At 36.8% G+C, this 13269-nt stretch overlaps 9 protein-coding genes and 1 non-coding gene across 10 annotated transcripts, besides 1 other annotated feature; 6 read left to right on the forward strand and 4 right to left on the reverse strand.

Moving 5' to 3' along the window:
* Window positions 1-225: 225 nt before the first annotated feature.
* GTR2 (Gtr2p) lies at window positions 226-1251 on the forward strand (the record flags this gene model as incomplete). The annotated part of the gene is made up of 1 exon (NM_001181292.3): window positions 226-1251. The coding sequence occupies one exon, from the start codon at window positions 226-228 to the stop codon at window positions 1249-1251; it is 1026 nt and encodes a 341-aa protein (NP_011679.3).
* Window positions 1252-1298: 47 nt separating this feature from the next.
* On the forward strand, window positions 1299-1634 carry YGR164W (uncharacterized protein; the record flags this gene model as incomplete). Its single annotated transcript, NM_001348843.1, has 1 exon — window positions 1299-1634. The coding sequence occupies one exon, from the start codon at window positions 1299-1301 to the stop codon at window positions 1632-1634; it is 336 nt and encodes a 111-aa protein (NP_001335783.1).
* YNCG0038C lies at window positions 1397-1468 on the reverse strand. The gene has a single exon. It is a non-coding gene; the product is annotated as a tRNA-Arg (tRNA).
* Window positions 1635-1789: 155 nt separating the features above from the next.
* Window positions 1790-2827, forward strand: MRPS35 (mitochondrial 37S ribosomal protein MRPS35; the record flags this gene model as incomplete). Its single annotated transcript, NM_001181294.1, has 1 exon — window positions 1790-2827. One exon carries the CDS (start codon window positions 1790-1792, stop codon window positions 2825-2827), a length of 1038 nt encoding a protein of 345 aa, NP_011681.1.
* A 361-nt stretch (window positions 2828-3188) lies between these two features.
* Window positions 3189-4871, forward strand: TRS65 (Trs65p; the record flags this gene model as incomplete). The annotated part of the gene is made up of 1 exon (NM_001181295.1): window positions 3189-4871. The coding sequence occupies one exon, from the start codon at window positions 3189-3191 to the stop codon at window positions 4869-4871; it is 1683 nt and encodes a 560-aa protein (NP_011682.1).
* Window positions 4872-5129: 258 nt separating this feature from the next.
* On the forward strand, window positions 5130-5831 carry CLC1 (clathrin light chain CLC1; the record flags this gene model as incomplete). Its single annotated transcript, NM_001181296.3, has 1 exon — window positions 5130-5831. The coding sequence occupies one exon, from the start codon at window positions 5130-5132 to the stop codon at window positions 5829-5831; it is 702 nt and encodes a 233-aa protein (NP_011683.3).
* Window positions 5832-6025: 194 nt separating this feature from the next.
* PEX35 (Pex35p) lies at window positions 6026-7156 on the reverse strand (the record flags this gene model as incomplete). The annotated part of the gene is made up of 1 exon (NM_001181297.1): window positions 6026-7156. One exon carries the CDS (start codon window positions 7154-7156, stop codon window positions 6026-6028), a length of 1131 nt encoding a protein of 376 aa, NP_011684.1.
* An 8-nt stretch (window positions 7157-7164) lies between these two features.
* Window positions 7165-7408: an origin of replication (ARS731; Autonomously Replicating Sequence).
* On the reverse strand, window positions 7363-8577 carry PUS6 (pseudouridine synthase PUS6; the record flags this gene model as incomplete). Its single annotated transcript, NM_001181298.3, has 1 exon — window positions 7363-8577. The coding sequence occupies one exon, from the start codon at window positions 8575-8577 to the stop codon at window positions 7363-7365; it is 1215 nt and encodes a 404-aa protein (NP_011685.3).
* A 483-nt stretch (window positions 8578-9060) lies between these two features.
* LSO2 (Lso2p) lies at window positions 9061-9339 on the reverse strand (the record flags this gene model as incomplete). Its single annotated transcript, NM_001184531.3, has 1 exon — window positions 9061-9339. One exon carries the CDS (start codon window positions 9337-9339, stop codon window positions 9061-9063), a length of 279 nt encoding a protein of 92 aa, NP_878080.3.
* Window positions 9340-9815: 476 nt separating this feature from the next.
* PSD2 (phosphatidylserine decarboxylase 2) lies at window positions 9816-13232 on the forward strand (the record flags this gene model as incomplete). Its single annotated transcript, NM_001181299.1, has 1 exon — window positions 9816-13232. The coding sequence occupies one exon, from the start codon at window positions 9816-9818 to the stop codon at window positions 13230-13232; it is 3417 nt and encodes a 1138-aa protein (NP_011686.1).
* Window positions 13233-13269: the final 37 nt, after the last annotated feature.

A 13269-nucleotide genomic window follows, 5' to 3' on the forward strand; every position in this document is an offset into this window, starting at 1 on the left:
CTGACGGCTTTAACTTCATATTTCGATTTAATCATGCTACTGCTTCACCATTTGTCCTTTTTTTTACAGAGGCCACGAAAGGAAAGGACCGTTTCCGGACAACAGAAATAATAAAGATATCAGAGCTTAAACTAGTAAATTGGTAGGAAAAAAACTCCCAATAGAACCGATTAACATCCACAGATTAACAAAACTCCAGGACAACGGTACTAATACACATACAACATGAGTTTAGAGGCTACAGATTCCAAGGCCATGGTTTTGTTGATGGGCGTAAGAAGATGTGGAAAATCATCCATTTGTAAAGTTGTTTTTCATAATATGCAGCCTTTAGATACATTATATCTAGAATCAACCTCAAATCCTTCTCTTGAGCATTTCTCTACTCTCATTGACCTGGCGGTGATGGAGCTTCCCGGGCAGCTAAATTACTTTGAACCGAGTTATGATTCTGAAAGATTATTCAAAAGCGTTGGGGCACTAGTTTATGTCATTGATTCTCAAGATGAATATATCAATGCGATCACAAATCTGGCGATGATTATTGAGTATGCCTATAAGGTTAATCCCTCCATCAATATAGAGGTCTTGATTCACAAGGTTGATGGCCTAAGTGAAGATTTCAAAGTTGATGCTCAACGTGATATAATGCAACGGACAGGTGAAGAGTTGCTTGAACTGGGGCTGGATGGTGTTCAGGTTTCCTTCTATTTAACTTCAATTTTTGATCACTCAATATATGAGGCATTTTCGAGGATTGTGCAGAAACTGATACCGGAGCTGTCTTTTCTGGAGAATATGCTAGATAATTTAATTCAACATTCAAAAATTGAGAAGGCCTTCTTATTTGATGTTAATTCCAAAATTTATGTTTCCACAGATTCTAACCCTGTTGATATACAAATGTATGAGGTATGCTCCGAGTTCATAGATGTGACGATTGATTTGTTTGATTTATATAAAGCGCCTGTTCTAAGAAATAGCCAAAAGAGCTCGGACAAAGATAATGTGATAAATCCTCGTAATGAGCTACAGAATGTATCACAATTAGCTAATGGCGTCATTATTTATTTGAGGCAGATGATTAGAGGCTTGGCATTGGTGGCGATTATAAGACCTAATGGTACAGACATGGAAAGCTGCTTAACGGTCGCAGATTACAATATTGACATTTTCAAGAAGGGGTTGGAAGATATTTGGGCAAACGCAAGAGCCAGTCAAGCTAAAAATAGTATTGAGGACGATGTGTGAAAGACGTAAGGCATGAAAATATTAGGGTATATAGATACATATTGAAAATGATAGTAGAGCCAATGACCAAACCAAGAAAGCCTACAGTACAGAGGTGCCAAAGTTTTTTTACTAATGGGGCAAATCATTTTTATTGCAAAAAAAGCACTCACGATGGGGGTCGAACCCATAATCTTCTGATTAGAAGTCAGACGCGTTGCCATTACGCCACGCGAGCTACTGTTTGTTGGAAGTTTTCAATTATTAATAAGTACATACCAACCTTAGCTAACATTACTATAACGACGCTGAGAAAGCTATACAAAAGATTTATCGATCGAGAATCATTGTTTCTTATTTTTTTCAGGAAGGATGAACACATTGTTCAGAATATTATCAATTAATAATTTATCGTACGGACGGTACAACAGCAAAATAAAATAGAAGCCGAATAAAAAAAAATGAAAAGGAATTCTTTGAAAAGAAAGTACATGGCAAAAACTGTAAAGTTACAAAAAAGAGGAAAGCCACTCCATACTTTTAGTAATATTCGATTGTGATGAGTTACGGCTTAACAGGTACCTCTTCTAAGCTAAGAGGAACTAGTTCAATATTTTCATGGACTCAGGTGAGGCACTTTTCTCGTAGAAGAATAGCCTATCCATTTTATCCATTCAAGAAATTGGGAAGACAACACCCGAAGAAGCATGATACAAACTTAAAGACTGCTATGAGACAGTTTTTAGGTCCAAAAAATTACAAAGGAGAATATGTCATGAACAAGTATTTTACGGTTCCGACGAATCATGTACCTAACTACATTAAGCCAGATTTGGAAAGGGGACAAAGTTTAGAACACCCGGTAACCAAGAAGCCATTGCAACTAAGGTATGATGGGACATTAGGTCCTCCTCCTGTAGAAAATAAAAGGTTACAAAACATTTTCAAGGATAGATTGTTGCAACCTTTCCCTTCAAATCCACATTGTAAGACGAATTACGTATTAAGCCCGCAATTGAAGCAAAGCATTTTCGAAGAGATTACTGTGGAAGGACTTTCTGCCCAACAAGTTTCTCAAAAGTATGGATTAAAAATTCCTCGTGTAGAGGCTATTGTTAAACTGGTTAGCGTGGAAAACAGCTGGAACAGACGGAATAGAGTATCTTCTGATTTGAAAACTATGGACGAGACTTTATATAGAATGTTTCCCGTCTTCGACTCAGATGCCTCTTTTAAACGGGAGAATTTAAGCGAAATTCCTGTTCCGCAAAAGACTTTGGCGTCAAGATTCCTCACCATTGCAGAGTCAGAACCTTTTGGGCCTGTTGATGCAGCCCATGTTTTAGAATTAGAGCCTGCTGTAGAGACCTTAAGGAATTTGTCTACTGTGGGGGAACATTCTAGTGGCCATCAACAATCCACTAATAAGAATACGAAGGTTATATATGGTGAGCTTGTCGAAGGTGAAAGATCACAATATAAATTTACTAACGCAAAGGTTGGAAAAGTGGGATACCGTTACGGTAGCGGAAATAGGGATAACAAGAAAGACAGAAGAATTGGCTTTAATAAACTGGGCCAAATGGTATATATATAACCACTTTTTGTCTTATGAGTGCTTTCTTGTATATGCGTATATGTCGTCATATTTTCAGCCATTATTACTTGTACATAAAATATTCTACATAAATTTATATATCCCATGAAAGAGCCATGGTCACGTTGGGCACATTTCTTGAATACTCGTTTGCAAGGCTTATTTTTCTGTCTTTTCACATCTTTCTATTTTAGTGCGAGAAATGCAGGACCTATGAAAAATTGGTAACAAAAATAATTAAAAGTAAATGCTATAAAATTGTGGGTAAATAAAAGTGGAACAAGAGCTGAGTTCACAACTCTACACTCTATATGGACAATATTCGAATTAAGCGCAATTGATAAATCACAACTCATTGACCATGGAATGTTTTGTACCGCTGCGTTGCGACTTAGATGGAAGTAATATAGAACAGTTACGTCAATCACACTTAAGCCGTAAATTTATTATATTTGATGAGCAACTGAATCTTTGGCTGTGGTTTCAAGGTAATTCGCAAGAGAACAAGAGATTTGTACTACAGAATATGATAATATTAATAAATGAAGCGCAAGTTACCAGAACAAGCACTATCGATGATTATTTTACCCAAGTTGAGAACAATGAAAATCTATGGAGGTTGAAAAACGACTGCTGTTCGAAGATTCTTTTCAAATCAAATGTTGTTATGAATAATGGTTATAATAATCAGATCAAATTTGTCTTTGAATATAAATCTGTGGATGCAAATTTCAATAACCAGGATTCATTACAAGATCCACAGGCAAAGTATACATTAGATAAGTACTCTAGCGAGGAGATTTTGCCAAGTTTTGAGCCAGTTTATTCCTGGTCTTCTGCAGCCACCAAATCATCCAAAAATACTAATAATCATCTGGAGAAAAATAACAGGGCGACTCATCGAGTTAGTTCTAAAAATAGCGAAGTCCACGAAGCGGACGTTTCTAGAAATCCGAATACATTTACTCTTAAGCTCCAATACCCAATATTCTCACTTTTGAATATGAGATTGAGAAACATCTCCTTGAAATCTGAGCATTGCATATTATCATCGTTAGACTTTCAAACTTCTAAAGCATCCGAACAACTGACCAAAAAATTTATTTATCCGCAAGAACACAATTCTTTTCTCAAACTGAACTTTCAAGAAATATCGTATAAACTAATCGACGGAACCTCTCAAATTGAACTAGATCCAATCTGTCCTTTGAAAGTGCCACTCACTGCATTTTCATACGATAGCATTAGCGCTACTTTTAAACTGGTTCTGTTACCCAAATCAACTCAACCACATCGTGTGAAAATCACCTTAGCGTACGAACTCGAGCTGCATCCCAATCTGAAGTTACCTGTGAGAACATCATGGGAAACAGAAGTCACATTGAAGCGTTCTATGCCAATTTCCTCGACATCTTCTCAATACTCGAGTAACAACAATAATACCAATCATAGCGCTTCTTTTAATGGTGCGGCCAACAACGTTAATTCTGGTGGTTTGGCCAATCTAAGATTAGGTGGGGTTTCCTCCTCAAGATTTAGTCTTGGAGCTGCTTCGACTACATCATTGGTGAATAGCAAATTAAGCAATGTAAAATTCAAGTTTATTAATAGCAATATAAAAGTTATTAAGGGCGAAAAGTTTACTATGAGGCTTCAGATCATTAACTCGTCATCATCCCCCCTGGATCTTGTTGTGTATTATAACAATACAATAAACCCAATCCCTTCAGCTAATAACGTACGTAACAGCAATGGTATAAACAACTGTGGCATGAATAATGGGACTATCCCCAATTCGCCCTTGACACTGGAAAATCAGTACCAACTGCATAATAAATATAGAAAAATTGCGGAGGGGATTATACTATTATCCAACGATTACAAAATTCCAGTTGTACCTCCGAGAGAAACATACTTCGCGGATTTACGATTTATTGGTATTATGTCCGGATATTATGGCACTCTCTCCGGACTTAAGGTATTGGATTTAAATACAAATGAACTTATAGAAGTTGGAAATGGCGCATCTGTGTTAATCCAGTAAGCGGAACAAGTATACATTTTATTAACATAGACTACATACTAATCTGTAACATTTCTATAAAAAAGTTATTATCATCACATTACACGATAGAAACACTTCCATATTTTTTTACACTGAAAGGGGCACCTAGAAGATTAAACAACTAAACTGAAAATATACGTGCTAGAAAAAGGGTTTTACAGCTTTACTTAGGCGTTGCGAGTCACCCAAAAGAGCAGTTGAAGGACGCCGCCGTTTCACTAGATACATATATATATAATGTCAGAGAAATTCCCTCCTTTGGAAGATCAAAACATTGATTTCACACCCAACGACAAAAAAGATGACGACACCGATTTTTTAAAAAGAGAAGCAGAGATACTTGGAGACGAGTTCAAGACTGAACAGGATGACATATTGGAAACGGAGGCTTCCCCCGCCAAAGATGATGACGAAATTAGGGATTTTGAAGAGCAATTTCCAGATATCAACTCCGCAAATGGCGCAGTCTCGAGCGATCAAAATGGTAGTGCTACTGTATCTAGTGGTAATGACAATGGCGAGGCAGATGATGATTTTTCCACATTCGAAGGTGCCAATCAGAGTACAGAATCCGTTAAAGAGGATCGTTCTGAAGTTGTAGACCAATGGAAACAACGTCGTGCTGTAGAGATTCACGAAAAGGATTTAAAGGACGAGGAGTTAAAAAAGGAATTGCAGGATGAAGCTATCAAACATATTGACGATTTTTACGATTCTTACAATAAAAAGAAGGAACAACAATTGGAAGATGCTGCTAAGGAAGCTGAGGCTTTCTTAAAGAAAAGAGATGAATTTTTTGGTCAAGACAATACGACCTGGGATCGTGCACTTCAATTAATTAACCAAGATGATGCCGATATCATTGGGGGTAGAGACAGGTCTAAGCTTAAAGAAATTCTTTTGAGATTGAAAGGTAACGCGAAGGCTCCCGGTGCTTAAATGATGATGAATAATAAGAACCATAATGAACTAAGGAAGAGAAGGGGCTTATTCCCTATCATTCCCGTCATACATGAGTATCATACTTGATAGGTTCAGTAAATAACTAATTCATACTGTAAATTCATTTATCAAGACAACTATAATATAGATTATTTACAAACTTGTAAACTCTTCTCTTCTAAAAAAACACATCACATAATACTAAGCTGAAACAAAAAGAATAGTATATATTTCCCAAAGTTGCAATGCCAATACTTTTTCAAGTAAACATTAACCAAGGACTTCGCAAAGAATTTTGCGAAAAATGGGCTGATTTTCATTTTACTTGTTGGATCCACGAAGGTGAATGTAAGAAGCATCACGATGCACCGCAATTTGTTGCCCATTAATCTGCGCCTTTTCGTGACGAATAAATATTCGATACACTGCCTTAATATAGTCCATTTTAGACTTGGAAAAAAACCCTTGGTGAAATATGAATTTATTATCTTTTCGTTTATATTTGCATAATTATCATCAATTGTAACTTCATGTATTTCATTTAGTCTGTCCATTACATGCTTCAAATTTGATGAAGATATGGGCCAATCATTATGGTTCTTGACCCCAAGGTATTGAGAAAAGTTCCTGACTTCGTGGCCGCCGACATTCTTATTTGATTTCGTCCCTGAAGTAAAAAAGAATTTTAATGTTCTGTGATATACTGCCAAAACTGTGAAAATGGCATTGATTGTGAAGAAATCTATTAAAAATGGCCTATGGTCAAAAAGCACACGGAATGGTAACGAACTCCTGTCCAGTTTGGCAAATAATACAATAATCGCTAAACACACAAGAATTTGCTGGAATTTTATTAATGTACCCTGGGAAAAATTTTTTTTTTTCAACCATTGTGTTAATTTTGCGATCTTTAATTTGGAGGCTATAGCTTCCACAAGAAAGTGTGCGATAATCCACGAAGGTACCTCACCCTTGGTAAGCATTAACGATATTCCTACAATGGAAGACCAGTGAATATAATGATTTTTTAAAAATGGGAACTTCATCAAAGTTGGATATAGTATGTTCAGCAAGACTAATATAGTAGACTCTCTTAGCCATGGCATGATATCATTTATTTGAATATTTTCACCCTGTAATTTTTTCAATTTCCATTTTTTGACATAAAATACTAGGTTTATTCCATAGACTTGGGTTATTCTTTTCAAGATGATGACGAGTTGTTTTCTTCTCTTCTTGTTCAAGAGGAGTAGAAGCCTTCTTATTATCTGCTTGAAGCCAGAAACTGCTTTCCCAGTACCATTTGGACGATTGTGTTTCATATAGTTAGCAAGTGTATACTCTCATTAGCTCTGTTCGCGATGTGTATTTCGTGGTGCTTTATATAGGGTTTTTAACTTTTCCCCATGAACATTCGCTGTTATGTATTCGCAACTAAAAATAATGTCTCTCTTTAATTTTAATTTACATCCAAAGTACGGAAATGGTAACTAAACTATATACAAAAAAAGTTCGCTCAAAAAAAAGTTTAACTATTGTCCAATTGTGCCCATTTTGGTAAATCTGTTTTGAACTTGAATTTGCCATTAATCTCCTCATACTTCCAAGCATGCAACCATAATTCTAGGTCTGATAGCACAGGATCCTTTAAATCAACAGTATGACATTCAGGACAAAATGTTTCCATTGTCCGACAATTATTTTTTGTCTCATCGACAAATTTTTGAAACCTCACTTTCAATTCCTCAGCATCTAAATCCTGCTGATTCTCCCATCTAGGAAACTGAGTTATAAACTTAAGCCTTTCGGGGTATTTTGTAATATGCGAACAATAAACACTATCGTTGACGATGGGATGACCGAGCCTAGCTAAATGGATTCGAATTTGGTGTGTTCTTCCAGTTATTGGCTTACAAGCGACGACAGTTTCATCAGCATGAGAGAAGTATCTTATTGGGTAGAACTTGGTAATAGCATCCTTCGATGTCGATAAACCAACTGGAAACTGTCTCTTTGGATCGATAGAATATATGGGTGTCATTTCCACTGTAACTTTGGAAGTGTCCTCAAAAGTCGTTTCCGCCGCATTTTCATTGTCCAATATCAATTCGGAGTGAGGAAATCTTCCCTTGACCCTTGCCAAGTAGATCTTAATCATATCTCTTGAACGAATACTCTTCTGGATTTCCCCCGCACTCTGACTGTTCTTGGCCAATATCAACAAGCCTGATGTGATCTTGTCTAACCGATAACAAGGAAGAGCATCTACACCATGTAACTTCAGTAATTCAGTAATTGTGTTCTGGTAAAACTGACCGGTTGGATGCACTGGTATACCACTGGGTTTATCAATGACGAGGATACTCTCATCTTCAAAAACAATATTGAATCCCGCTATTCTGCCAGGTAAATCCTCCGCTTCAACTTCCTGGCTACACCATTGTTTTACCGGCGGTTCGTGCTTATGCGTAGTTGTTTCTAAAACATCATGATTCTTGATTATGGTAGTCATGAGATGATCTGGTACCAGCGGCACACCATCTCGGATCAACCTATATGTGCCTTTCCTTATTTGGTCCAAATAATAAGCTCTTGGGCGAAGTTTAAATTCACTAACGAGAACGTCTATTAGTAACTTACCCAACCAGCGCCCCTTCACGAACGCTGATCTTCTGTTATAATAGGGCCGTACCTTTCTCAGTCCATTCTGTGTATATACCTCAATAACTTTGATAGTTGACATACTTGACAATCATCCTTTTGCCCACTGATTGTCTCGAGCAATCGTCAATAAAGTTTTCACAAGAAACATTTATTTGCCTTTTAATGAAAGAAAAAAAGTAAATTTTTCATTAACTTTTATCATTGTTATCAATCTTCTTGTATGACAGCAAGCTATATATACATACATATGCAAATCTAATGTACATAATTTCAACTATTCATACCATTAGTACCATAAAGTCATTCTTTTTACTGTAAACTACACTTGCATTATCCTTCCTCGTCCCTCTTTATTCTTATAACGTTGAACAGTGATTTCTTACCATGTGTATTTTTGTACTCAACCCGCAAAAGATAAGCATCCTCATACAGAAGTATTATTATTACCACTGTTACTTTTATTGTCGTTATTTGTCTTGCGTTTTTATGTTTATGGAGATAAAGTGGGAATGACTTTATCATATGCAATTATTAGCCGCTATAAGGCTAAGATTCTTCAAATTTATTTCATTTTTCTTTTACCCTTGCCACCCTTGCCCAGTTGCTCCTCCTCTGCGGTTAGCAACGCATCGCGCTCCTTTTTAGCTCTTGCTTTTTCTTGTCTTTTTTGCTCTTCCTCTAATTTTTTGGCATTCTCTTTCCTCGAACCTTGTTCCCATTTAGAAGCTTCCTCCGCTTCTAGCTGCTCCATTTGTGCTCTTTGTTTAGCATGTGCCTGATCTCTTTTTCTTGCTAAGCCAGCTGCTTTCTTTGCGGCGGATTCTGAAAATCTTTTACCCATCTTTTTACTTCCTCTTTGCTATTCTATTATTTCCTGTATAGGCAGGTTTTGTGCTCAATTGATAAATTCTTTTACCTATTAAATATAAACTTGAGTTTCAACTTATTCAGCTTTATTTTAAACATTATACAAGTTTTTCATTTTGAGGGGTCTTTAACTGGAAAAAAAAAGCTTTCACGACTCAAAGAAAAAAAAAAAAATTTTTTTAGGGTAAAAAAAAACTAAGGGCTAATATGAAAAATACAAAGGTTATGTTACTTTAAAATGAGGTTTGGAAGAAGGAGAAAGACAAAAAAGCAGGGCACATGTCAAACTCTTGGAAACTTGAGATCCTAGCCCTAACGCATGTGCTACTTCAAGGAATTCTTCTTATATATGACAACTATTCCAATTTGATGCTAAAACTAGCCCAAAGTGGTTGATGCTGTATCAATTGGTAAAGAATCCTCGATTTTCAGGAGCATCCAACGACGAAGATGAGGATTATTAAGGGCAGAAAGCGAGGCAAGAACAAGAAGCCAACGCTAATTTTAAAAATTCATGTCATTCAAGCTGAAAATATTGAAGCCTTGAAGACATTCAATTGTAACCCGGTATGTTTTGTTACCACTAATACATTTTATAGTCAAAAGACGAACAAGCTCAAGAACTCAAATACACACTGGAATCAAACCTTGAGGATCAAACTTCCGAGAAATCCAACATCTGAATGGTTAAGGATTATAGTATACGACGCCCTACCAACCGGAGCTCCCCCTACTACCCCCAGTAGACCAAGGACAACCACTGCAAATACATCTTCATCGACACTGTCAAATTCAGGGCTAAGTTCTCACTCTCATTCGTCGAGAAATTTGAATGTTACGTCCAAAGGTAATCAAACTTCAACATCAATTAATTCAGTATCATCTTCAGCTACACCGGCCCCTTCACATTCTTCCTCTTCTCTCTCAACAACAGGTCCCGGGTCCACACACAAAAATAGGATTAATAGCTATCTATATTTGGGTGAAGCAAAAATTTCATTACTGGATTTATTCAAGAGGAAGGACACCACGACGAGCTATAAATTTTCAATTGAAGCTCAGCGGTACCATCTATACGATATGAAAGGAGGGAAAGACCAAGATTCCTTGAACTGCAACTTTCTAGTGGGCGATATTTTGCTTGGATTTAAGCTAGAATGTAACGTTAAAAGAACCCCGACTTTTCAGGCTTTCAATGCTTGGAGAAATGAGTTGAACACTTACTTGGGCAGAATAGATAGAAATAAGGCCCGCATGAGATCTTCTAGTTCTTTGCCACCTCCACTAGAAGATATGTTGAGCAATAGTTCAGCTGTTAGTGGAAATGAAATACGACGCGAGAAACCATATAGCGATACTGATCTAGCCCACGATGAAGAGGTCAATGCCGAGGATGAAATAGATGCTGAGGAATCTATTGAAGATATGAATAGCAGCGGCAGCATTTGTACGGAGAGGAGGTACGATATAGACAATGATACTATATTCGACTCTATATCTGAGGTTGTTTCGCTAAATGATGAAGAACTAGATATTCTAAATGATTTTGAAGAAGCAGATCATCCAAATGTGCCAGACATAAATGTGCATGACATCGACGAAGATACCCGTATCAGTCTATCTTCAATGATAACAGCTTTAGATGAATATGATATCGTAGAACCAGAAGATGTTGCAAAATTACCTGCAGTGTCGGAAAATGACATAACATCAGTGGATGACGAAGAATCTGAAAACCAACAGGAAAGTGATGAGGAGTTTGATATATATAATGAGGATGAGCGTGAAGATTCTGATTTTCAATCAAAAGAATACATTGGGAGTCGGCTTTTACACCTGCAAAGGGGTAAACATAATAAATCATATGCAAATTACTTATACAGAAGAGCAAAAAGTAACTTTTTTATATCGAAAAAGGAACATGCGATGGGGGTAGTATTTATGCATATTGGGGCTATCAAAAATTTACCTGCATTAAGGAATCGGTTGTCCAAGACTAATTATGAAATGGATCCATTTATCGTTATTTCGTTTGGTAGAAGAGTATTCAAGACATCTTGGAGAAAACATACTTTAAACCCAGAATTTAATGAATATGCCGCTTTCGAAGTTTTTCCCCATGAAACGAATTTTGCTTTCAGTATCAAAGTTGTTGATAAAGACTCATTTTCATTCAATGATGACGTTGCAAAATGCGAACTGGCTTGGTTTGATATGCTGCAACAGCAACAACATGAAAACGAATGGATACCTTATGAGATACCATTGGATCTCACTGTTGAGCCAGCACATGCTCCTAAGCAACCGGTATTATATTCGAGCTTCAAATATGTTTCATATCCGTTCTTAAAAAAGAGCTTTTGGAAAGAAGCTGTTGACACATCAGTCAACTTAGAGAGACTCGACATTATTCAAGTAATGCTCTATCTTGAACGTCTTGGTTCATTCACGATGGCCGATTCTTTTGAACTCTTTCAGCATTTCAATAAATCTGCTTGGGCCGGCCAGAGCATTACTAGATCACAATTAGTTGAAGGGCTACAGTCATGGAGAAAATCCACTAATTTTAAACGCATCTGGACATGTCCTAGATGCATGCGTTCATGCAAACCAACTAGAAATGCTAGACGTTCTAAACTGGTTCTAGAAAATGACTTGATAACCCATTTTGCCATATGTACGTTTTCAAAAGAACACAAAACTTTAAAGCCGTCGTACGTCTCATCTGCATTTGCATCCAAGAGATGGTTCTCTAAGGTTTTGATAAAATTAACTTATGGTAAATATGCTTTGGGATCTAACAATGCAAACATCTTGGTTCAAGACCGAGACACAGGGATAATTATTGAGGAAAAAATAAGCGCACACGTAAAGTTGGGAATGAGGATTATATACAATGGTAAAAGTCCCGAGTCTAAAAAATTTAGATCCCTCTTGAAGACTTTATCAATCAGGCAAGGCAAAAAATTTGACAGCACTGCATCTGCCAAACAAATTGAACCTTTCATAAAGTTTCACTCGCTAGACCTTTCACAATGCCGAGATAAAGATTTTAAAACATTCAATGAATTTTTTTACAGGAAACTAAAACCAGGAAGCCGGCTGCCTGAAAGTAATAATAAAGAAATATTGTTTTCACCAGCAGATTCAAGATGCACAGTGTTCCCAACTATACAAGAATCGAAGGAAATATGGGTGAAAGGAAGAAAATTTTCTATTAAGAAACTAGCCAATAACTATAATCCGGAAACATTTAATGACAATAACTGCAGTATTGGTATATTTAGACTGGCGCCACAAGATTATCACCGGTTTCACTCACCATGTAATGGTACGATTGGAAAACCTGTATATGTGGATGGAGAGTATTATACTGTAAATCCAATGGCCGTTCGTAGTGAGTTAGACGTCTTTGGTGAAAATATCAGAGTTATTATCCCCATCGATTCTCCTCAATTTGGCAAACTACTGTACATACCTATTGGTGCAATGATGGTTGGATCCATACTATTGACCTGCAAAGAAAACGATGTAGTTGAGAGTGGACAGGAGCTGGGCTATTTTAAATTTGGAGGTTCTACTATAATAATCATTATCCCGCACAACAACTTCATGTTTGATTCCGACCTTGTGAAAAACTCTTCAGAACGCATTGAAACGTTAGTCAAAGTCGGGATGAGTATAGGACACACATCAAATGTGAATGAATTGAAGAGAATCCGTATTAAAGTAGACGACCCAAAGAAAATTGAACGGATCAAGAGAACAATTAGTGTTAGCGATGAAAATGCCAAGAGTACAGGAAATGTAACATGGGAATATCATACTTTACGGGAAATGATGAATAAAGATTTTGCTGGGCTATGAAGCCGCCGAAAAATTGGCTGTAGTTAGTGGTTACCAA

The sequence above is a fragment of the Saccharomyces cerevisiae genome, chromosome VII (assembly GCF_000146045.2).
Source record: "Saccharomyces cerevisiae S288C chromosome VII, complete sequence".
NCBI lineage: Eukaryota > Fungi > Ascomycota > Saccharomycetes > Saccharomycetales > Saccharomycetaceae > Saccharomyces > Saccharomyces cerevisiae.